At 47.7% G+C, this 23942-nt stretch overlaps 1 protein-coding gene across 1 annotated transcript in view; it reads right to left on the reverse strand.

The window, feature by feature from the left end:
* Nucleotides 1-7072: 7072 nt before the first annotated feature.
* Nucleotides 7073-23942, reverse strand: part of WWC3 (WWC family member 3) — a 79582-nt gene continuing 62712 nt past the window's right edge. Inside the window, exons 13-22 of the mRNA XM_011950902.1 lie at nucleotides 23533-23619; nucleotides 22355-22547; nucleotides 20687-20860; nucleotides 20143-20294; nucleotides 18732-18897; nucleotides 14367-14531; nucleotides 12227-12319; nucleotides 10044-10271; nucleotides 9444-9571; nucleotides 7073-7558 (exon numbers count right to left, since the gene is read on the reverse strand). Coding sequence (XP_011806292.1) covers nucleotides 7492-7558; nucleotides 9444-9571; nucleotides 10044-10271; nucleotides 12227-12319; nucleotides 14367-14531; nucleotides 18732-18897; nucleotides 20143-20294; nucleotides 20687-20860; nucleotides 22355-22547; nucleotides 23533-23619 — 1453 coding nt within the window. The 3' untranslated portion in view covers nucleotides 7073-7491. The remainder of the gene's footprint in view (nucleotides 7559-9443; nucleotides 9572-10043; nucleotides 10272-12226; nucleotides 12320-14366; nucleotides 14532-18731; nucleotides 18898-20142; nucleotides 20295-20686; nucleotides 20861-22354; nucleotides 22548-23532; nucleotides 23620-23942) is intronic.

The following is a 23942-nucleotide window of genomic DNA, read 5'->3' on the forward strand; positions in this document are numbered from 1 at the left end:
ATACCTAATGTAAATGACAAGTTAACGGGTGCAGCACACCAACATGGCACATGTATACATATGTAACAAACCTGCACGTTGTGCACATGTACCCTTAAAGCATAAAAAAAAAAAAAAAAGGACAGGGTTTTTCATGGGCTTCCAGATAGCTGACTACACCACGGAAGTTCCTGGAGGGTGGTGCCTAGGGAAGGGCATGGAAGTTCCGTGCCTTTCCTTCCATACCTTCCACATCGCTTCCATCAGGCTGTACTTTGTAATATCCTTTATAACAAATGGGTAAACATGTTTCCCTGAGTTGTGGGACCACTCTAGCATGTCAGTGAACCTGAGGAGGGGGTCATGGGAATCCCCAATGTATAGCCAGTCGGAACCACAGGCCACAACCTGTGTTGTTTTTGTTTTTTGAGACAGATTCTCACTGTGTTGTCCAAGCTGGAGTACAGTGGTGTGATCTCAGCTCACTGCAACCTCCGCCTACCAGGTTCAAGTGATTCTCCTGCCTCAGCCTCCTGAGTAGCTGGGACTACAGGTGCATACCACCATGCCCAGCTAATTTTTGTATTTTTAGTAGAGATGGGGTTTTACTATGTTGGCCAGGCTGGTCTCGAACTCCTGACCTCGTGATCTGCCCACCTCAGCCTTCCAAACTGCTGGGATTACAGGCGTGAGCCACTGCCCCGGCCACTTTTTTCCTTCGAGACAGGGTCTCACTCTGTCACCCAGGCTGGAGTGCAATGGCATGAACATGGCTCACTGCAGCCTTGACCTCCGGGGTTCAAGCAATTCTCTCAGCCTCAGCCTCCATGTAGCTGGGACCACAGGCACATGCCACCATGCCCAGCTAATTTTTTGTATTTTTTTGTAGGAAAGGGGTCTCGCTATGCTGCCCAGGCTGGTCTTGAACTCCTGGGCTCAAGCGATCCTCCTACCTCAGCTTCTTAAAATGCTGGGATACGGGCATGAGACACTGCACTCAACCTCAACATCTTGTTTAGTGGGGAAACACTAGTTCTTCCACCAAAGTCTGAAAAAAGGTAAATAGCCTTCCATGTATGTGTATTTATCTTACTGTTATTTTCTGTCTTTATGCAGACAAAGACAGAGAACAAAACGGACAAAAACCCATCAAGAAATATCCAAAATATATATGAGTAAAACAATAAAGCATTCCTGAAAGGCAAAAAATTAGTCTTGGACAAATGGAAATACATTCTTGGATAAGAGGATTCATCATCATAAAGATGTCGGTTCTCCCAAATTTGTAAGTTTAATGCAATTCCAGTAGATTCCATAATTTTTTTTCCCTGGAGCTAGACAAGAGAATTATAAAATTCATTTGGAAGAACAAATAAGCAAGAATATACAGGAAAGCACTGAGAAAGAAGAAAGGAAGGAGGGCTACCCCTAACTGATATTAAAACTTACCAACAAGCCTCTATAATTAAAGCAGCTTTGCTCATAAGCACAAATTTTGATTGTGCTGAGATGTTTTCTCACCTCTGCAACTGGCAAAGACTCACAAATGTGACACCATTCTATTGCTGAGGTTGTGAGGGAACTGTCTCATACATTGCTGGTGAGAATACGAAATGGTAAAGCCCCTATGAGGAAAATGCAGCGACACCCAGCAACATGCCACATGCATTACCGTTGACCCAGAGATCCCACTTCTTGGGATGTATCTCACGAAAATCCTGGCAAAGGCCGGGCAGGGTGGCTCACACGTGAAATCCCAACACTTTGGGAGATGGAAGCAGGAGGATAGCTTGAGACCAGGAGTTGGAGACCAGCATGGGCAACATGGCAATACCATTTCTATCAATAAAATAAAAACAGAAACCCTGGCAAAAATGTGAAAAGATGTCTGCAGAAGACCGTCTTTGTTGAATTATTATTATTCTTTTTTGAGACGGAGTCTCGCTGTCACCCAGGCTGGAGTGCAATGGCACGATCTCGGCTCACTGTCACCTCCGCCTCCCAGGTTCAAGCGATTCTCCTGCCTCAGCCTCCTGAGTAGCTGGGATTACAGGCGCATGCCACCATGCCCAGCTAATTTTTGTATTTTTAGTAGAGATGGGGTTTTACCATGTTGGTCAGGCTGGTCTCGAACTCCTGATCTCATGATCTGCCCGCCTGGGCCTCCCAAAGCGCTGGGATTACAGGCGTGAGCCACTGCACCCGGCCTGTTGAATTATTTTTAATAGCATGACTAGAAACAATAGGAAGATGGCTGAATAAACAATGGTACATCCACTAATGTTGTGTGCAAAGGTAAAACGAAAAGAATACTTATGCGTACCACTTTGGGGGATATGGGGATGGGATGAATGTTATTTTGCTTGTGGGTCGCATGTGAATTTGGGGGGGGCGGTGCAGAGGACAGATCATAGTGGATTGAATAGTGGCCTTAAAGATATGTCTACCTGGAACTTGGGAACATGACCTTATTTGGAAAGAGTCTTTGCAGAGGTAATTAAAGACCTGGAGATGAGATCATCCTGGATTAACCGGGTAGGCCCTAAATCCAATGGCAGATGTTCTTGTGAAAGAGAGAAGACAGGGAGAAACACAGAGGGAATGGTGATGTGACGATGGGGCCGAGACTGGAGTCATGTTTCTTGCACAAACCAAGGATTGTCAGCAGCAGCAGGAGCCAGAAGAGGCAGGAAGGATCCTCCCCTAGGGCCTTTGAAGAGTGTGTAGCCCCGGTGACACCTTGATTTAGCACTTTTGGCCTTGAGAATCGTGAAATAAATTTTTGTTAAGCCACCAAGCTTGTGGTAAATCACTATAGCAGCCAATACAGACTTTGGTGGTCTCTGGGATATATCTGTTTTTCTTTTTTTAAAGAAATGCAGTCTCGCTACATTGTCCAGGCTACTCTTGAACTCCTGGTGTCACAGGATCCTCCCAACTCAGCCTCCCAAGTAGCTGGGACTACAGGTGTGCACCACCACCACTGGCTGGGATATACTTTTAAGTAAAGAAAGCCAGGTGAACAAAAGTGTGTTTTTGTGCTACCATTTGCCCAAGAAAGGGGGGAAAATACAAATATAGATGTGTTCATATTTGTGTAGTCATATGTATATATTTGTATGTACACAACGTTTATATACCTGCTTATATTTTAAAATAACAATGCAAGGAAAAACAGTAATCTCTTTCCAATGGTTACCTGTAAGGAGAAGGGAAAAAATAGGGTAAAGGCAAGAATAAAAATCTGACTCCGCAGGGCACGGTGGCTCACGCCTGTAATCCCAGCACTTTGGGAGGCCAAGGCAGGCAAAGCACTTGAGGTCAGGAGTTCGAGACCAGCCTGGTCAACATGGTGAAACTCTGTCTCTACTAAAAACACAAAAATTAGCTGGGCATGGTGGCACGCATCTGTAATCCCATCTACTCCAGAGGCTGAGGCAGAAGAATCACTTGAACCCGGGAGGCAGAGGCTGCAGTGAGTTGAGATTGCGCCACTGCACTGCAGGCTAGGCAACAGAGCAAGACTCCACCTCAAAAAAAGCCAGCCATAACTACAACGAGATACCACTTGGCACCCACTAAGACAGCTATAAGCAAAAGGACATAACAAGTGTTGGCCAGAATGTGGAGCAACTGCTGGTAGGAATGGGAAATGGCGCAGCTGCTTTGGAAACAGTCTGGCAAGTCCTCAAAGAGTTAAACATGGAATTACCATGTAACCCAGTGATTCCACTTTTAGGTATAGGTCTAAGAGAAATGAAAACATATATCCACAGAAAAGCTTTAATGTGAAATTCCATAGCAGTATTATCCATAATGGTCACAAAGTGGAAGCAAAGTGTCCATCAACTGATAAATGAAGAAAATGTGGCCTATCCATGCAATGGAAGATGATTCAGCCATAAAAAAGAATGAAGTCTCAACACACACTACAACATGGATGAACCTTGAAAGCATATGCTAAGTGAATGAACCCAGACACAAAGGCCACATATTATATGTCATTGACGTGAAATGTTCAGAACGGGCAAATGTGTAGAGACAGAGAGATTAGTGGGTCTCAGAGGAATGGGGAGCAACTGCTAATGAGTTTGGGGGCTTTTTTGGGGGGGTGATGAAAACGTTCTAAAAATTGTGATATTTCCACGACTCTGAATATACTAAAACCACTGAATTATACATATTAAATGGATGAATTGTATGGCATGTGAGTTATATATCAAGAAAAACTATTACCGAAAAAGAAAAACACAGACAAAAAAAAAAAAATCCCAATAAGTGGATCATGTTTAGATTCTGTTCAAAGAGTTAAAGAAAGAATGACACGAGATAATTGGAAGAGAAAACCTTGGATATTTAGTAACATAAGGAATTATTAAATGCTAAGATGTGAAAAGGTTATTGTATTTTTCTCTTTTGGCAATACATATTGAAATATTTAAAGATGAAACGATAAGCTATATCAGCTTTGCTTCAAATTCTAAGAGGAGGAGGTGGGCTGGAGGGTAAAGGAGAGGACAGCCATGACTGATCGTGTTGAAGCTGGATGAGGCCTGTGTTCAGCTTACTATTTTCTCTGATTTTATAACTCTATTTTTGTGCTTAAAAACACACATTTTTATATATTTAAGCTTCCATAGTTAAACACTTTTTTCCATAAAACCACACATTTCCACTCTGTTCTTAAGGCAGGTTAGTTTAATTTTATAGAAGAAATATTTTTCAAACAGTACAAATGACACAATTAGAGAGAAAACAGTGACAAAAAACAAAGAGATGAATACTGATTATAACTTATTCCCATAACAGAAGGCTACTTATTTCTACAATTATCAATCAAAGCCTGACAATTCAGTGATTAGATGAAGTGAAAGCCAAATTCCCTTTTATGTGTGGTACTATTTCAAAAGAACCCTGGTGGCAGGATCCTGACGGTTTTGAGACCGGAACTGCTCCTAAAACCTGGCACCGTTTTGGGTTTTTTTTTTTTTTCCTATCGTGAGGCCTGGTAGATGGAGAGATTGAAACATACATGGAAACACCCCTTCCGCTCATAGGACTTCACTTTTCTGGCATGTGGGGTATGTTCTGGGGTTGGCGTGGCAGTCTGAACTAGTCAGAAGCTCCAAGACCACGTCATGAATGACAAGCAGCATAGGGCGCTTGGTGGCCTTCTGCCTGCTCGGGCCACCTCCACTGCCTGCATCTGCATCTGTTTCTTGTGGGCTATCAGTGAGATTCTATTTTTAAAAAACCCAGCCAGGCATGGTGGCTCGCAAGTCCAAGATCAGCCTGGGCAACAGAGCAAGACCTTGACTCTAAGAAAAAAATCAAAATAGGCTAGGCACAGTGGCTCATGCCTATAATCTCAGAACTTTGGGAGGGTGAGGCAGGAGGGTCACTTGAGCCCAGGAGGTTGAGGCTGCAGTGAGCTATGATCACATAACTGCACTCCAGCCTGGACAACAAAGCAAGACCCTGTCTCTTAAAAAAAAAAAAAAAAAAAAACCCTTTGGGTGTCAGGGTGGAAGGGAAGTACTTCAGATGGAAATCTGTGCAGGCTGGGCAGTGAAATTTATTTGAAAACATTTGTCTGGGGCTTCCTGCACTGACACAGTGGGTTTCCCCACACAACTACTTAATAGGGGTTGGCAGAAAAGTAGCCTCAATCCCTCCCATTTAGAGAGATCCTTGTGGGGCACAGGCTCGGTGTCCTGGGGCCGAGGTGGAAATGAGCTGCCCCCTGAACAGCCTAGGGTCTGGCAGTGTGGATGGTTGTTTGTTGCCCTTCAAAGTTTCAACAGTTGGGGCCTGGAGACAGGGCCTGCCCAGCAGCACTGGGGAGGACCCAGGGTGCTCCGTGTCTCCCCACCTCTGTTGTGGGCACATATAAAAAGGAATTGGCCAAAAAGGAAAAAAAAAAAAAAAAAGGCAAACATGCAAAGCTAGAGGCAGAAATACATAGCAAGAGACAAGAAGTGTGAAAAGCATCAGGATTTCAGTCTTACCACCACTGACGAATTCCATTGTCCGTGATAGGTCGCGTGTCAATGAAATGCTTTTACAAAATCCACTTTTAATAAATGTAAAAAGGAAAGCAGGTTATACAAGGGGGGAAGCTACAGACTGATGAGAAGAGAGAGGCCTGGTTCAAAGGGATATCTCCAAGGGAAGGGAAGAAAGGTCCAGGAGGAAGAGTTCTGAGTTCTGGTTCCTCTGACATTTCCTGTGGCCCACCCCATTGACTCAAATCGAGGCCTCATTGAGAAGAATGCATTTCATCTATAATAAATATGTATTAGGCAAAATATTTATATCATTTGGCATTTCAAAGAATAATGGCATATTTTTATTACATTAAAAAAATGTTTTTCCTCACAAGCTAGTTCTAAGATTTCTTGAGGAATAGTGGGTCGACTCCAGTACAGGGAGCCTTCTGACTCAAACTCGATCCTCTCCTCTGGACGACTCACTGGGTAGTTCTAGTTACCCATATGTCCTTTCCTCCCCCAAACAAGCACCTTCAAAGGTGATGGTGTCTATGTCCTAACTGCTATATTCATCCACGGAGTCAACGAGCGTGGGCGTTCCTACTTCCTCGTTCCCTTTCACTTTCCTTCATGACACAGTGGCGTGGCAGGAGTTCCTCCACCACCTTCCTGGTCTGTTACAGTCGGACAGGGCGGGGTGGGGGGATGCGGGCAGCATGGACTGCCACCACGGACAGCCAGGCTGAAGACCCACAGACAGCCACCACAAGCAAGCAGGCTGAAGCCCCACACACCAGAGGCTCTGGTGCCTGCTTCAGACTCACGCTGAGCACAGAGAGATGTATCCGAAGACAACACAGAAATGAGCGGTTGGCGTGCAGCCCACGCCAGAGACTGACCTCTGCAACACACACATGCTTCTGAGTCACGACTGAATCACTGCAGGGGACATTTTAACATGACATCAAGGGAGTGAACGTGTACAATATACATGGTAAATGCACATATGATACGTGACAAATTGAGCACACAGTGTTTGCATTTCAGGTGTCAAAAACAAAACCAGCCCCAAGTTCCATTCTACTGCATGAAAAGTACTAAAGAACAAAATTTCAGTCTTAAAATACATCTTAAAGTCAGTATTTTCCTTCAAGGAAAAAAAAGTACTATAAATAAATTACAATACAGTGAATTTGCCTGAACTCACTTCGTTTCTGTCTTCCAGCCTTTAAGTCAAATAAAACAGCATAAAAACTGTACATTCTTAACATGATAATTGATCTTTTATAAAATAACCTGTCTTCAGAGATGTCGATTTCACAACAAGGAAAAACCAAGCCCTGTTGCCGTCACTATTATAAAATATATATGAATAGATATACGCGTTTTTTTTTTTTTTTTTTTTACAAAATGTGTATATTAATAGCTTTGCACAAATATTTTAAAGACAAATTCAGCTAGTCTAAGAACTTCATGAAAATAAAAGAGGCGGATAAATACTTCATGTGCACAATGCACTCCATCAGACGTCGTCGGCTGGCAGAGGAGGTATGTTGATCCTTGGCCTTGTGAAGAATGCTATCTTCTCCCTGGGGCCGGAGAGAAGTACACGTCAGAAGCTGATATGAAGACACGGAAAGCTGGTGGCCCTGATATCAATCATGGCTTCTCTTATTCGTACAACAAACTGAATTTCAGTCCCCAACAACACATGTGCTTGTATACAGAGTCTCCAAATGTGAACTATGAAGAACCGTTAAGGGCAGGGGTTTCTTCATCTCCGGTGCCTAGAACAATGCCTGGTGTATATTAGGTGCTCAGGAAATACCTGTCGTATTAATAAATGAATGAAAAAGTGAAAACTATGTGAATATTAAATGTATACAAAAATTAGGGCTAAAAGTCAGACACATTTTATTCACCCTTAACAAGGAAGGACACACTGACACATAGGCTACGACATGGATGAACCTCGAAAACCCTCGGCTGTGGGAAAGAAGCCAGACACAAAAGTCCACGTAAGATCTGATCCCATTCCTAAGAAACAGTCAGAAAGGCAAATCCCTAGAGACAGAGCTAGGGGAGGGAGAAGGGGGAGTTACTGCTTAATGGGTATAGGGTTTACTTTTGTGGTGGTAAAAATGTTCTGGAACTAGACAGAGGGGGTGGTTGCGTAACATTGTGAATGCGCCAAAGGCTGAAGTGTAAGATGGTCATTTTATGTTATGTGAATTTCAACTTAATTTTTCCACAGACACAAAAGAATATTGATGTATCTGTAAAAATCCCCTCAGCACAAACAAAAACAGACAAAACCAATCGATACTATTAGAATTCAAGGTGGTGGTTACTCTAGTGTGGGATCTGGGGGCGCTGATAATGATCGATTCTTAGGACGAGCTTGTAACAATTCACTGGACCATGTGTGTATGATATACAGCTTTCCTGCAGATACATTTTGCCCTAATCAAAAGTTAATTGAAAAAGCAAAGGTGGTCGGGTGCAGTGGCTCATGCCTGTAATCCCAGCACTTTGGGCAGCTGAGGCAGGTGGATAGCTTGAGCTCAGGAGTTTGAGATCAGCCTGGGCAACACAGTGAGACCCCATCTCTACAAAAATGAGCAGGGCATGGTGACATGTGCCTACAGTCCCAGCTACTTGAGAGGGTGAGGTGGGAGGATCACTTGAGCCTGGGAGGTCAAGGCTGTAATGAGCCATGACTGAGCCAACGCACTCCAGCCTGGGTGACAGAGTGAGACCCTGTCTGGGGTTGGGGGGACATATATGTATGTGCATGTTTATCACTGTTATTTACAATAGCAAACATTTGAAGACGAGCAGCATGTTATAAAATAGAGTGGTTGAGTAAACTATTAGATGAGATATTACAAGATAGCAGATTATACAGCAACTTGGAATATTTTAATTTTAAAAATGCTAAATGCAAAATTGAACCCACATTATGATTAGAAGTGGCATGAAAAAAAAACTGTAGGGAATAAAGATCAGGATAAAAACATGAAAATACACTACTGGTTGCAGTGGATTCCTGTTTTGTTCTCAACTTTCCATGGGTTTTAAAGACTCATGGGGCTGGACGCAGGGGCTCACGCCTGTAATCCCAGCACTTTGGGAGGCCGAGGCAGGTGAATCATTTGAGGTCAGGAGTTTGAGACCAGCCTGGGCAACGTGGCAAAACCCAGTCTACTAAAATTTAAAAATTAGCCGGGCATGGTAGCACGCATCTGTAATCCCAGCTACTCGGGAGGTTGAAGCATGAGACTTGCTTGAGCCCAGGGGGCAGAGGGTGCAGTGAGATGAGATCGCGCCACTGCACTCCAGCCTGGGTGACAGAGTGAGACTGTCTCAAAAGAAAAACAAAAACAGACTCACTGTACTTTCTACCATGCCAAAGGCACGACAGTAAGGAGGAAGCAGGACTAAGGGGCCAGTCTTGCTGCGCCTCTGCCATACCTAAAGGTCTGCACTTGGATGGGCTCTTTGTGGCTCTGCCCACGCAGCTGGTAGATCTCCTTGGAGGCCTTCTTCAGCATCTTCTCAGCTGCCTGCTCGTGACGGTAGTCAAGTTTGGTCTGTCTTGTCTGGAACAGAAACATTGGACCAACAAGGTGATTTTATTGATTTTTTTTTTTTTTTTTTTAAGGAAGAATGAGTAAGTTCACTGCCAGCCTTGCAGCCCAGAAGCCAGAAGAACCAACCACAGTCAGTGAGGTGTGACCCAGGAGGGAGTAAGGCCCACCTCACCCACACTCCCCACAACCCCCCAAGGAATTCCTCCCAGGAGACAGAGGCCGGGGTGGCTGGAGTCAGGCCTGACAACTAGGGACCCAGAATGTTCCCCCATAAGGTGGAGAGGGCCCATGACCCTTCCTCCAGCATCCGCAGCCTCCAGATGGACGCAGGAGCCACACAGACGCCATCCTCGCAGGCCACAGAGGGAGAAGGGGCTCCGAGAGCCCAGTGGTGGGGCACTCCATGTCTGGGAGGCTCCCTTCACAGCCTGGAGCAGGGAGCAGTGAGGTGCAGGTGGGAGCTGACCACGGGGGACCCCACCTGCCGCTCGGCCTCCCGCAGCAGGCCACGGAGCCGCTCGTCCCGAAGCACCCAGGGTGGGAGGTCGGTCTGGCCGCGGAGCTGGGCGTCCTCCAACCGCTGCCGCAGCTCCCGGAGGGCACAGAGCTCCTCATTCAGCTGCCTCTGCCGTGTTCTCGACGCCTGGAGATCCAGCTCCAAGTCCAGGGAGGTGCGGGCCATAAGCTCAGCCAGGGAAGACCTGCATGACTTCAAGAGACACCAGCTGTGAGCCCTCACTCAGGCCTTCTAGAAGGTTCTTCCACAATAGGAGACAAGTCGGGCACATGTATTTCTCTAAGCACGCCCAAGGTTAAAAAACACAGATGTGGGCAAGAGGAATGTAAATCTCTAGTTCAGTATCAAGGTTAGTAACGGCAAATTGTTTTTCTTTAATGATGACCTATGTATTGGCAGAAGTGTGCAGCAACAGATGCTCTTATATGGGGCTGGCAGGATCAAAACAGGGCACAATCTTTCTGAAGGGCCATTTGAGAATATATATATGTCTAAAGCAAACTTGCATCTGAAAGGCATAACTGTTGACATGCAAAAGTGGTCCCATTAAGGTTTATGACAGAAAAAAACCGTAAGTCCATAACAGCAGGAAACATTAAATAAATTACAAGGCCAGTATAAAATGTAGCCATTGTAACAAGTTGAAAAAATATATGGACATGGAAAAATCTTAATGATCCACTGTACAAGGGGAAAGAAAGTATGTTATAAACCACATGAGTGCTTGTTTTTAAAAAAAGTATACACACACCCACGCAAACACGCAGACACACACGTGCAAGCTTTCCAAAGCTTCCCTCCCCATATAAGCCTCAAGTAGCAAACACACCTATGTTCAGGAAAGCCCTGACAGGGAAAAGACTTGTCTGCCGAACTGTACTTCCCATCCAACGGGAAACAGAACCCCGAGAGAGCAGTCACCGCAGCAAAACCACAAATCCATTCGCCAATCACCATGGGTCGGTGGCCTGAGTCACGGCATGCTTGTTACACACACAATACTATTTTGCACATACACAGAATTTAAATGCAAATATGGGTTGTAACTTAACAAATATAAATTATTTAAAAGTACTGCTGAATTCCCAGCAGAGCTTCATGGTTCTCAACCAGGAGAATCTGGCCCCCCGGAGGACAGCTGGCAATGTCTGTGGACATTTTGGGTGTCACAACTGCTGTGTGTGTGATGGGGTGTTACTGGCATCTGGTGGGTGGAGCCCAGGGACGCTGCTCAACATCCTATAGTGCACGGGGCAGCCCCTACAGCAAAGAATGAGCCTGTCTGAAATGCCAGCAGCGGTGCTGCTGAGAGACACTTCTACAGCCAAATTATGCACTTTGTTTTTTGTTTTTTTTTTTTTTTGAGATGGAGTCTTGCTCTTTCTCCCAGGTTGGAGTGCAGTGGTGTGATCTAAGCTCACTGCAACCTCTGCCCCCCCGGGTTCATGCAATTCTCCTGCCTCAGCCTTCTGAGTAGCTGAGATTACAGGCACGTGCTGCCATGCCTGGCTAATTTTCGTATTTTTAGTAGATATGGGGTTTCACCATTTTGGACAGGCTGGTCTCGAACTCCTGACCTCAGGTGATCCGCCTGCCTCAGCCTCCCAAAGTGCTAGGATTATAGGCGTAAGCCTCTGCGCCTGGCCCAAATTATAAACTTCCTTTTTCTTCCCAGTCAGCAGCCACTCTTCTATGTGGTAGAGCACAACTGCCACATGGAAATCAGGGGTTTATTGTGTTTCCGTCTCTCTTCCTCTCTACACACACAAACACACACACAAAATATATATATTTATATATATTGAAAATATATATATATATTTTTTCAAACGATCCCTGCCCAGAAAAGCAATATGTTGAAAAACTCAACTTTTCTAAACTATATATATTCTCCTGTCAAAAAAAGAGAAAAGAGCCTATTATATAGAAATGGTTATTTATTATACTGAAGAATGTAAAGATCACGGATTATCTGAAACCATGATACTATCTTAAGAAATATTAGCAACATTATGACATCTGTTAAGTAAACAAGAAATACAAATACTACCTTTTCATTTACATGACCTTAAATATTACCTTTTAAGACTTGTAAAAATCACTCGCAGGGGAAGCACAGATTCCATATTTGTTTACAGGGCACATACCTGCTTATAGCGAAGCGTTCGTCTTTCCAAAGTGTTTCGGATAAAGGGGGACTTCCGGGGCAGCGTTGAACTGTCGCTGTCACTACGATAAAGCTGTACCAAAAAGAATGATGTTCAGAAACAATTTCTCAGCAACGCACAGCTCATTCTCTGTGTGTACTCAGAGTCTCAGAGTCTCAGGATGGATTATTTTCATCCTCTTCACAGGCCCTCAAGTGCACTTATGATTATTGGTGCTTGGAGAAGGTCTTTGGGTTTCAATTTAAACAAGAGTTTCTGCTAAAACGAAAAAACAAAACAAAACAAAACAAAAACAAAGCAAACGAAACCCTCCCCCAGTTTCCAGGCTAACTGAGCCAACAAAATCTCCATGTGATCCACACCAACACCGCTTCGTGCCCTATACAGTCCCCACAAAGGCCAGCACTGCCCTCAGCATGGTTCACTTTTCCTCAGTCTTTCTCATGTGCTGTATTTGTGGCTTAGGCAATAGCTGGGGAAAGTGACTTCCAAAAGAGACTCACTCCTGGTAGTAGGACAAGCCAACATTGCCAACTGCAGCTGTGCCCATCAAAGGACAGGGTGTACTTTTAAACAAGAAAGTAAAGAATGTCATCTTTATGGGAGTCAAGTCATCACAGCCTTCATTTGGTGGCAGGGTCTCACCTCAGGATCAGCGTGACTCTGAGAAATCCAACATCCCTGCCTTCATGGCCTTACTTTCCACGCCAGTAAACCTACTCAGGAAGTGTAGCAGCCTGGCAGCATACCTGCACGGCATTCATACAAACATACAGAACAGCGAAGCATCCAGAAGCGTCGCCAGTAAGTGCAGCTGTTACACAGGCACACAGAGCTTTTCCTCTGGGTAAGCAAAGCACTACCTGCTTGCACCCTTCCCCCCTCAATAAGCAGCCCCTCCAGCTGGCACGTTGGTGACTCGGCAGGAGCCTGGAACGAGGAGGACAGTGAGTGTGGCCTTCCATCTAGAACGTCCAGCCAAGCGCTTGAGCATCAGCCTCCACGGGGCTGAAGCATGACGAGTGGGAGGGCCCAGACTGGACCCGGCACCATCCGGGGCAGTTGCCAGCAGGGACACTTTGGACCAATGGGACAACAGCGGCAGGTCTCACCAACATGGCTGAGAGGTTGTTTTGGCCACCTAGGCCCCCTTCCACAGTGTTTGCAACATCTCCTTTGAGGGTCTCAGGCCCTTCCCTCTCCAAAGATCTGCCTTAGCTCTGCCCTCATGGAGCCAGCACCTCCAAGGCAGATGCCTTCTTCAACAGCCTCAATTCAGAGGTGCAGGAAGGGTCATGGTTCTCAACCAAACGGGCCCCTCAAGGTCACTGTGTCATCAGCCACCATCCTTAAACGCCCTTTCTATACAAGTCCATGCTGGCACTGTCACTCTGTCCTACCTTCATTGATCACACTGGCTCGAGTCTTCCCTCCACCCACCTTGGGGTGCTCAGCCTTGTGTGACATGCTAGAAGCATCTGGGTGCTTCCAGAAGTTCTGATGCCCAGGCCTTACCTGTGACCAATGGCAAATTTCTGGGGTGCTATGTGGGTACCAGGATCTGTTGAATCCCCCTCTCCGTGATTTGACTGCAAGGCGCAGCCATGGCTGAGAACTGCTGAGCGTCTCCCACTCATCCGCAGGTTGGGAATTTACATGTGGGTGAGTGAGAACCCACTGCCCCTCTGCCAGGACCACCCACCCTCTGGCCCAGAGGCCCGACTGCCCCACGGGGCTCCAAGCCACTCAGGTTCCCGGCTCCTCCAGCTCAACCCATTCAAGAGAACCCCTGCTTCCACTTGTTCTTTACGCTGAGGTAGAAATGATTCGCCCTGCTTGTTGCCCACAGGTCAGTACATACACAACACTGAAAACTGGGGGAAGGGATGAATTTGAATCCTGAACAAATCCAGAGTTAGATAAGCACGGTAGGACATGTGGGGAGATCACAGCACTGATGTCATCACTGCGTACCTGTAAAGTTCGCAGTGCGTGGATTGGTATCATTGGTGCAAATACATATGCCTCTCAGTATAAACAGCAGAACAAAAAAAAAAAAATCACAAAGCGGACGGAAGAGAAAACATTCCAGACAGGTGACAAAGGAATTCCAACTTACTCTGCAAACATACTGGCTTCGTGCTCCAGGCGAGAAGGTCTGGGAACGGACAATCGTGCCACTCCGAACAAAAGGTGACCCTTGGGCCCGGCGGCTGGACCGCTCCTTCAGGAGGCTGGCTGCTTCTTCCGGAAAGAGATCTTCTGTGTTGGTTTCCTTATCAACCTAGGGAGTGGTTCACTCATGACCATGGCTTCTTTCGTAACGTGGGCAATAAATTTACAGGAACAACCATGTCTTTCACTTCTCCATTCAGGATTTAGCTGGAGTTTCACACGTGGCATGTCCACAGTGGAAAGGCTGATATCCCCCCAACCGCACCCCGGCCCCTCCTCTCACAGGGATCTCAACTTTCCATTTGTTCATGTGAAGAGCATTAGGGCCATCCCGGACTCCTGATCTCTTTTGCACACCCCATATCTGGTCCAAGAGCGATCCCTGCTGGCTCTGTGTTCAACATCAAGTGAGGTTTGAGCGCTTGTCAGCAACCCTTCACCTGAGTCGCCATCATCTCATGCCCAGATGAGTGTAGTAGATGCCTCAGTGGTCTTCCCAATTCCACACCTCTCTGCCCTTCGATCTATTCTCAACATAGCAACCAGGGACATGCCAGGAAAACTGACTAGGCCAAAGGTGGAAACATCCCAAATGTCCATTTGACAGATCAATGGATCAACAAAATGTGGTCTTATCCACTATTAAGGAAATAGTATTCAGCCATAAAAACCAATGGAGTTTTTATACACGCTAAAATGTAAATAAACCTTGAAAATATTGTGCTGAGTGAAAGAAGCCATGCACCAAAGGCCGCATAGTATATGATTCCACTTCTGGAAACATCCAGAAGAGGTAAATCCACACGACTAGAAAGCAGATTTTGGTAGCTGCAGGTGGCTGGGGGAAGGGGAAAGGGAGGGACTGCTCAATGGGGACGGGTTTTACTCCGGGGTGATGGAAACATCAGGAAACTAGATAGAGGTGGCGGGTGAGCAACACTGTGTGGACCAAATGCCACTGATGCATACACTTTACAATGCTTCCCTTTATGTGAACTTCAAACCAATAAATTTTAGAAAACACTAACGAAAAAGCTTCAGTCAGATCATGTGGCCACTGAGCTCAAAACCCACCAGCTTCTCATGCCCTTAGAGAAAAGGCAGGGTCCTGAGTGGGCCCTGCACGATCTGGCCACTTCACTCCTTTCATCCTCAGCACTACCCCACAACACACACCGGCTGCTCCCACACCTGACACAAAAAATTGTGGGGGAAAAAAACACACAACAAAATTTACCATATTAACCATTTGTACAGGCACAGTTCAGTGGCGTCTATTCACATTGTTGTGCAACAGATCTCCAGAACTTCTTTATCTTGTGAGGCTGAAACTCTGCCCTCTCCACTGAACAACAACTCCCCATTCCCACTCCCGAGACAGAGGAGAGACCCCGTTTTAGGGGCCTGCAGACCTCCCAAGCATGGAAATAAAGGAAAATCAATTTCTTTCAAAGGAAATTCCAGGTACCTTGCTATCCCTGAGATGTAAGTAAGTAATGTGATAAGCAAGAAGGTAATAGTAGCCTAAAACAATAGCCAAGCAAGTTAGAATCTGGAGATGTTTGGTTCCCTAGAGAAACTAAAGACATCTTGGCCAGGCGTGGTGGCTCACACCCGTAATCCCACCAGTTTGGGAGACCAAGACGGGTGGATCACTTGAGGCCAGGGGTTTGAGACCAGCTTGGCCAACATGATGAAACTCCATCTCTACTAAAAAAAAAAAAAAAAGTCAGCTGGGCAGGGCGATGGGCGCCTGTAATCCCAGCTACTTGGGAGGCTGAGCCATGAGAATTGCTTGAACCCAAGAGGCGGAGGTTGTAGTGAGCTGAGATCACGCCACTGCACTGCAGCCTGGGGGACAGAGTGAGACTCCATCTCAAAAAAAAGGAAAGGAGAGGAGAGGGGAGGGGAGAGGAGGGGAGGGGAGAGGAGAGGGAAAAGAGAAAAGAGAAGAGAACAAAAGACAAGAAAAAAGAGAAACCAAAGACATGTTAACCTATGTGCCTGATTGTCTTTCAGAAACCCAGACCCCCACCAAAGGGACCTGCTGGCAGAGAACTCACGTAAGGTGGAGCTAAGGACTGTACTCTGACCCTTGCTCTTTATTCTGAATCTCTTCCTGAGAGGTCTGCAGGGAGTCACACCCACAAGTCAGAGCTAACTATCTTTTCTGCTGACCCCAAATTTTTAGACAAAGCTTTGCCTCCTGAACCAACTGCAATCAAAAAATCTTTGAATCCACCTATGTCCTGTAAGTCCCCACATCAAGATATGCTATCCTTCTAGGCCAAAAGCAATGTGTAACCTCCACAGATTGGTTTAGGATTTTGCCTGTGACTTCTGCTTTCCTGAAATTCACCTCTGCCTTTAAAAACCCTTCCCTGCAAGGCATTGGAAGGCCGGGTCTTAAGTGTGAGCTACCCAAATCTCCTTGCTTGGCACCTGCAAATAAACACCCTCTTTCTACCCCTGTAAAACGCCTTCGTGCAGACACGTGGTTTCATTGCACCAGGCCAACGGACCCCAGCTCCGTTCTGTAACACAGCCTACACCCCATCCAAGCTCCTGGCAGCCACCATTCTACTTTTCAGCCCTGTGAATTTCACTACTCCAGGAACCTCATGGTGGTATTTGTCTTTCTGTACTTTTCTAAACCAGCCACCAGTCAATTCATTAGCACATAAAAAGATTTTTTTTCAGATTCTAAGGATTTTAGGAGTTATATGCCAGGAGACACGCAACTCAAAGAGTTGAAGACTAAATAAATCTTCACACTGGCTTATTCACTCAGCATGAGTCCTCAAAGCTCATCCACGTTGCAGCATGACAGAATTTCCTTCCATTTTAACGTTGAATAACATTCTATTGCATGGATAGACCACGTTTTCTTTATCCACTCATCCATGATGGACACTAGTTGTTTCCACCTTTTGGCTACTGTGAATAATGCTGCTGCTACGAACATGCGTGTGCACATTATTTCTTCAAGATCCTTTCAATTCTTCTAGATATACACCCAGATATACCCAGAAGCAGGACTGCGGGATCCTATGGTGGTTCTATTTTTAATGTTTTGAAGAACCACCATACTGTTTTCCATAGCAGTTGCACCCTTTTATCATCCTGACATTTTCTAAATGTGAACCCTTTCTAAAACTGCAAACCTCTCTACAAGTGTCTGCCCACTTCTCTGCCACTGCATTCTCCAGAAGCCCCATTGTTCTCTGTGACATGAGTGTATGCTAGTGATGTCTCCTCTGGCATCTCCCTCTCGAGGGTGGGAGTTTGTTTTCTTTTTCATTTTCCTACTCACCCACTATACTAACGTCGTATCTGTGATGCGCACACAGAAAGGGATAATGCAAATGTGGTGAAGAACTAACAATTGTGGGATCTAGGTGAGGTGTATAGGTATTTGTTGCATTATTCTAGCAACTTCTCCACAGATTTCGCTTTTTCAAAACTAAAAGTTGAGGGAAGGGGAAACACCAAATAACCCTCCCACGGCCACTCACCCTGGCTTGGGCTGCTGCTTTTTGAGATCTCAGAAAGTTGGACAAGGGCCATGACCAGCAGCCTGGTCCAAAACAACAACTAGGAACCTGCTGTGGGTTACAGTTTGGGAAGCTGCTGGGGGCAGATTTCACTTTGTGCTTCTGAGTGAGAGCAGAGGCGGGAGGGTGACAAAATACTTTTGTGAGCTGAACAGTGGGGAAACCAAGTTTCGAAACAGCATTGACAGTGTCTTCCCTGACTTCACAGGCGCTGTAAACATAAGACTTCTCCCCTAAAGACAGGGTGACTGTACAGCTAGGGGCAGATGAGCAGAAGGGGCAAAAGGACAGCACTATTCTACATTTCACAAAAGGGGAAGAGGAACTACAAATGTCCAAAACCTGTGGGACTCATGAACCCTCCAGAGCCTCGTTTGTCCCTGAAGGTGGGAATGGATCAGCTGTGCCTATTCAAGCCCTTTACAGATCTGAGGCCATTCACTTCTTTTCCTCAGCTCACAGTAAACCCAGCGTTAGCTGTGGCCCTCAAATCCAACAGCAGTGTCCATTTTATACAACGACATTCTCCTGTGCCCAACACCCAGGCCACTGCGTGTGTGTGCAGGTCAGCCATGTGGCTCTCCTCCCCAGGAGCCCCGGCTCTGCTTGCCTTTGGTGCATCTTCCCCCATACCCTCACACTTCCCACGAAGAATGTGGGGGCACACAGCCTCTCCTTCCAGGGTAGTACCTGGTACATGTGGCAAAATGTTGGGGGTGAGGGGCTCCGGAAAATCCCCTATGTTTTCTACTTACCTTAAGAGGTGAGGGCTGAAATTTCTCTGGGCTATAAGGCCCTGCCTGAGCAGCAAATGGGTGGCCCAGGATGGAGTCGATACCCACGCAACAGGGCTCTGGGTACGGAGGGCTGGTCTGGGTGCAGTTGCTACAGCCGCTATCCACCGAGTCTGCTTGCCAACTCCTGAAGGCGGACATGGCAGAAGCCCAAATGGTCACCAAACAGGATGTATTTCATGCTACTCTTAGAGCACAGTAGTAGAGGTAATGCAATAAAACCTATTTCTTTCCAATGATTGAAGACTGTTGCATCTCTCATAAAGTAAAAGGGCGCTTCTGTTTTCCAGGGAAGATGGCTCTTGAAGGACTTTCCTTAAGAGGGGCTTTCTCTATCACCAATGGCAGCCACTGAAGATTCCAGAAAACTGCACCACTCAGCCCCAAACCCCTCCCAACCCCTCTCCATCCCTGAACACAACACCTTCCCCTCTGCATGCACTATCGCTCCCCAGAATAAACTCCTCTGTAAACTAAGCTCAGGGAAAGCCATCGGGAAGCAGCACGAAGCCTGGAAAGATGGTGCACTTTACGGAAAAATGCGGAAGTACAGCAATATGTACAGCACCTCCAGAGACGACGAACACAAGCCAGGGCACCAGAGGCGCCCATTCACCGGAATCATTCATCTATCGCATGCAGGCCTCCACGGGGCCAAGGATTCCCCAACAGGCTGCTTCAGGTGAAGCAGAAAGGGACGCCGCATGACCCCATTTGTAGGAAGTGTCCAGACCGGCAGGTCCATGGACACAGAGGGCAGATTTGTAGTTGCAGCGAATCAGAGGGGAACCTGGGAGCGCTTTTGGCTAGGGATAGGCAGAGAGGGTGTGATGAAAATAAAATGCTGTAAAATTGACTGTGCCCATTCAGTCCTAAAAACCACCTAACTGTGTACTTTAAATGGGTGAACTGTATGGGAGGTAGATTGTATCTCAATAAAGGTGTTAAAAAAGAAACAAATCCAACAACTTTAAGGGACCTTACTGTATCCAGTCCTGGGAGAGGGCAGTACTTCAACAGCCCCACTCTCGACGAGAAACTCCAGGACAGACAGAAGGAAAAGGTGAAAAGCACACGTGAGAGTCAGGAGAGAGAGTTCAGGGAGCTGCCCTCGTCCAGACCAGCACTCAATTCCCTCCAGATTCAACTACTGGGCAGTGGTACCTAACGATTGCCCAGCACCTTCTATGGAGGCATGGCTGAGGAAAGCAAGTGCATCTCAGAGACAGCCACGCTGCCTGGCACACTGGCTGTCTCCCCAGAGAAAATGTGCTTCCCATGACAGTTTTCACAAGCCTTCTGACCACAGGGCACCCATGCTCCTTTCCCGGGAGGGCACGAGCCGGAGCCTGCCCGCTGAGCTAGCCCTTACCGCTCGGATACAGCCTCGGCCTGCTCCTCCTTGCGCTCCATCTCCAGGACCTCCTCCTCTGTGTACTCCAGCTTGGCCCGCTCCTCAGCCAGCTCCCTCTCCACCGCCTGCAGCTGTGCCGTGGTTCTGGCCAGGAGCACTGTCACCGCATCCTGCAGGAGGAGGGGGTGCGTGAGGACAGCTCAGGCCAGCAGACCCTGCGTACACATCAGGTGTCCACATGGCACAGGTAGGAGGCCACTCTGCTGCCCTGCCGTGAGAAGAAACTCACCCTACCTAGGTCTGTGGTGGAGGCATTCATGTAGCCTTTTTCTGCAGCTCTGAGGGCTCCTATTCAAAAGCAGCCAGTGTACCACCCATGACCATGAACACATTTGCATTAAAAAAAATTCTCATGCAATGGCCGTATGGAAACTACTCCTTTACCCCACTACACTGACTCACATCTACAAAGACACTTCTAAGAAATGACTTCTCCAAGACAAAGTCAGTCTCAGGGTCATGAAGGCAGCAGCGATCAGCTCCTTAGAGCAGGGCCAAGTACCGTTTTGCCGGAGATGGAGACGGTGTGTGCAGGATCCCGGGCGGAGCTCTCTCCCGCACACCCAGGCTCCCGCGTCCTTGACGGCTCAGAGCTGGTGAACACCTGGACGGAATGCCAGCGCAGCTGCATCTCACTCAAACTGTCATAGTCAGCCAGGTTAATCTGAGCAATGCCCTGCAGGGGTATTAAAGAAACGGCAGAACAGCCACTGAATGATTTCGCCATAATGACTAGAGTCCTTTAAAATATCCAGTTAAGGCAGGGCAGGTGGCTCATGCCTGTAATCCCAGGATTTTGGGAGGCCGAGGTGGGAGGATTGTTTGAGCCCAGGAGTTCGAGACCAGCCTGGACAAAAGAGCAAGACTCTGCCTCTACAAAAAATTTAAAAATCAGCCGGGCATGATGATGTACAACTGTGGTCCCATCGACTTAGGAGGCTGTGGTGAGCCGAGATCATACCACTGCATTCCAGCCTGGGCAACAGAGACCCGGTCTCAAAAAAATTCACTTCACCGTTCAATCTTTGTGTGTGTGTGTGTGAGAGACAGACAGAGAGAGAGAGAGACGGAGTCTCGCCCTGTTGCCCAGGCTGTAGGACAGTGGTGCGATCTCAGCTCACTGCAACCTCCACCTCCCTGGTTCAACAGATTTCCCCGCCTCAGCCTCCCGAGTAGTTAGGATTATAAGTGTGCGCCACCACGCCCGGCTATTTTTTGTATTTGTAGTAGAGACGGGGTTACTTAAAGGACTGCAGCACAATGAAAGCAACTGCAGAGGAGTCTAATGGGTGGCTCCCTGGTCGCCTGTTCCACCCAATCAGAAAGTGCTGGGAAGGGAACAGACGGGGCAAAGAATGGGCAACCTGGAGTTCTGGGCCAGGCTCACAGCTCTACTGCCCTGATGAGGCAGATGTGCTCAGGAATTTCTGAAATAAGAAACGACTGCTGAACTCTACATGCCCTAATTGTGCCGCTGAGGGGAGAGGACCAAGGGAGAACACTCTGGCCATGGAAGGAATCCACCCTGGCTTCCAACCCTGGCATGGGCCCTGGAAGGTCGGAATACTGAGGACAAACTGCGGATTCTCCTGAGGCCTCGTCCCAGGGTTGCCAGGTAATGCACAGGGCGCCCCGGTGAATCTGTGAGTCTTAAACACCGCATGGGAAATACTTACGCTTTAAAGAACATCCATAATTTACTTGAAATTTGAATTTAGCTGACTGTCTTGTATTTTAATTTGCTAAATCTGTCAACCCTACTTTGTTCTCTGGACTGAAGATGGGGCTGACGCAAAGGCATCCCACAGGGTTTGTGAGTACTGGCTGAGAGGACACATTTAAAGTATAACGTGCTTGACAAGATCACTGGTTGGATCATCCCTGTTTGTATTTTCAGCCGCAGAAACACTTAAGAAGATCACAACTTCTAAGCAACCCACGATGGGAGAAAGGAAGGATGGCAGAGGGGAAAGGAGGGAGGGAACCAGAGACAGAGGCAGAAGAGAGAGAGGGAGGCCAAAAGGCAAAGACAGACAACAACTAAGAAATTATCACAAAAGAGTACAAGAGAAAGAAGGGAAAGAAAGATACACACACAAAAAAAGCCCGGCTGACTGAAACACAAAGGAAGGAAGGAGGACGGGGGCGGGCGGAGCGCCTGGCGCCATACCAGCAGTTCTTCCTGCAGCTGCGGAGTCACCGAACACACGTATAACTGAAGTGACTTCAGTGTCAATGCGCTGGAGTGCACGGGGATTCTGAACACTTCATTGAACACCAGTGGCACCTGGAACTCCAGAGCCTTGGAGCAGTAAGTGTTGGGCGTGCCCAAGTCCAGTGGTGGCAAATAGACGCGGATGTGGCTGCAAATAGAATGGGGGTGGGAAGAGCAGGTGCAGGCGGCGCTCACAGATGCCTCGGGCCCAGAGCAGGCACGACCTACACGATGCGCGCAGAGCCCCCACGTGCAGCCCCCTTTGGGGACCTGTAGCTACAGTCTCAGAGTCCTTTGCAAAAAGTTTCTTTCTCAACTAAGCATAGACCAATGTACCCCGCGGATAGGGGAAGTCCCCCACAAGGAGGATGCCTTCCAAGCCAGGACTGAAGCAGTGGACGCTTCCAGGCCCTGCTGCTCCCCATCTTTTTGGGAATTGCCCCTCAGCTCTTTCTGCACGGCTCCCCCACTGCCTTCTCAGCCCATCACCCATGGGGTAGCCCATGTTTTCCACCCTCCCTGTCCCAAGTCGGGCACACGGGAGGGGCTGAGCCATCTGTGAGCACTGCAGAGGCCAATGGGGTGGCCAAACCCCAGCCGAGCCCCCAGCTGCTCACACTCAGGGGTCCTGAGGCCTTTAGAAGACTCGCCAAAGGGGGCCCACCCTGTGCCTTGAACAGACCATTACAGGCACGGTCACCTGCTTGGGTAAGTGGGACCGTCCATCAGGCCCCCATCTGGAGCCACGGAGCTCAGAGAGGCAGCAGCCCCACGACTGAGGCCAAAGGCACCAGCTGCTCCCGACACCTATTTTCTCCTCCCCGCTCCGTCAAGGACGCCCTGGTCCCAGCTAGAGGTCTCTCAAGATCACAGAGCAGAGCACGGCGGCATCGGCAACCCCATCCCCAGCACCAGGAGAATGCAAAAGGCTCCTCCGCGCCAACACGGCACACAGTAGCTTGGCGCTGGCACCGGCACCTGCACCGGCCTCAAATCATTCACTAGATTCTTTTGAAGACTTTACACCTCAGACAGACACTTCCTGGTGCTTTCCTGGAAATTCAGGCTCCCAAACTGTCTTTTCCCTCCTCAGCCATGTGGCCAGCTGGCCAGCGCCCTGGGGCCTGGCTTACACTTTGCAGTCTTCCTTCACTGCCAGCCCCGCCGGGTTCTTCAGCTGCAGCACGTGCACGAGGAGACACTCGCTGCCGCTGTCGCGCCTAGGAAACCAGACATGAGTCACGGACGGCAGGTGCCCCCCAGTGAAACCATCCTTCTGACTCAACTGCAGCAGTGGCCATCTACTGCCTGGGGTTCTGCCCCACCGTATCCCCAGGGCACATCTGCACCTAGTGGGTAAAGCCCAGGTACAGCACAGTCCCCGTAACAAACAATGACCAAATGCCAACCATGCTGGGTGGAGGAGCCCTGGACTGCAGTGAAAAGAGTGAGCAAAGGAAATGGCTGGGACCCAAACACCTGTCTCCCTCAGGGGCACCTCGCAGTCACTGCCTTTATTGACACTCTAATTAGAAACCAACAA

This window comes from Colobus angolensis, unplaced genomic scaffold (assembly GCF_000951035.1).
Source record: "Colobus angolensis palliatus isolate OR3802 unplaced genomic scaffold, Cang.pa_1.0 Scaffold310, whole genome shotgun sequence".
Lineage (NCBI taxonomy): Eukaryota > Metazoa > Chordata > Mammalia > Primates > Cercopithecidae > Colobus > Colobus angolensis.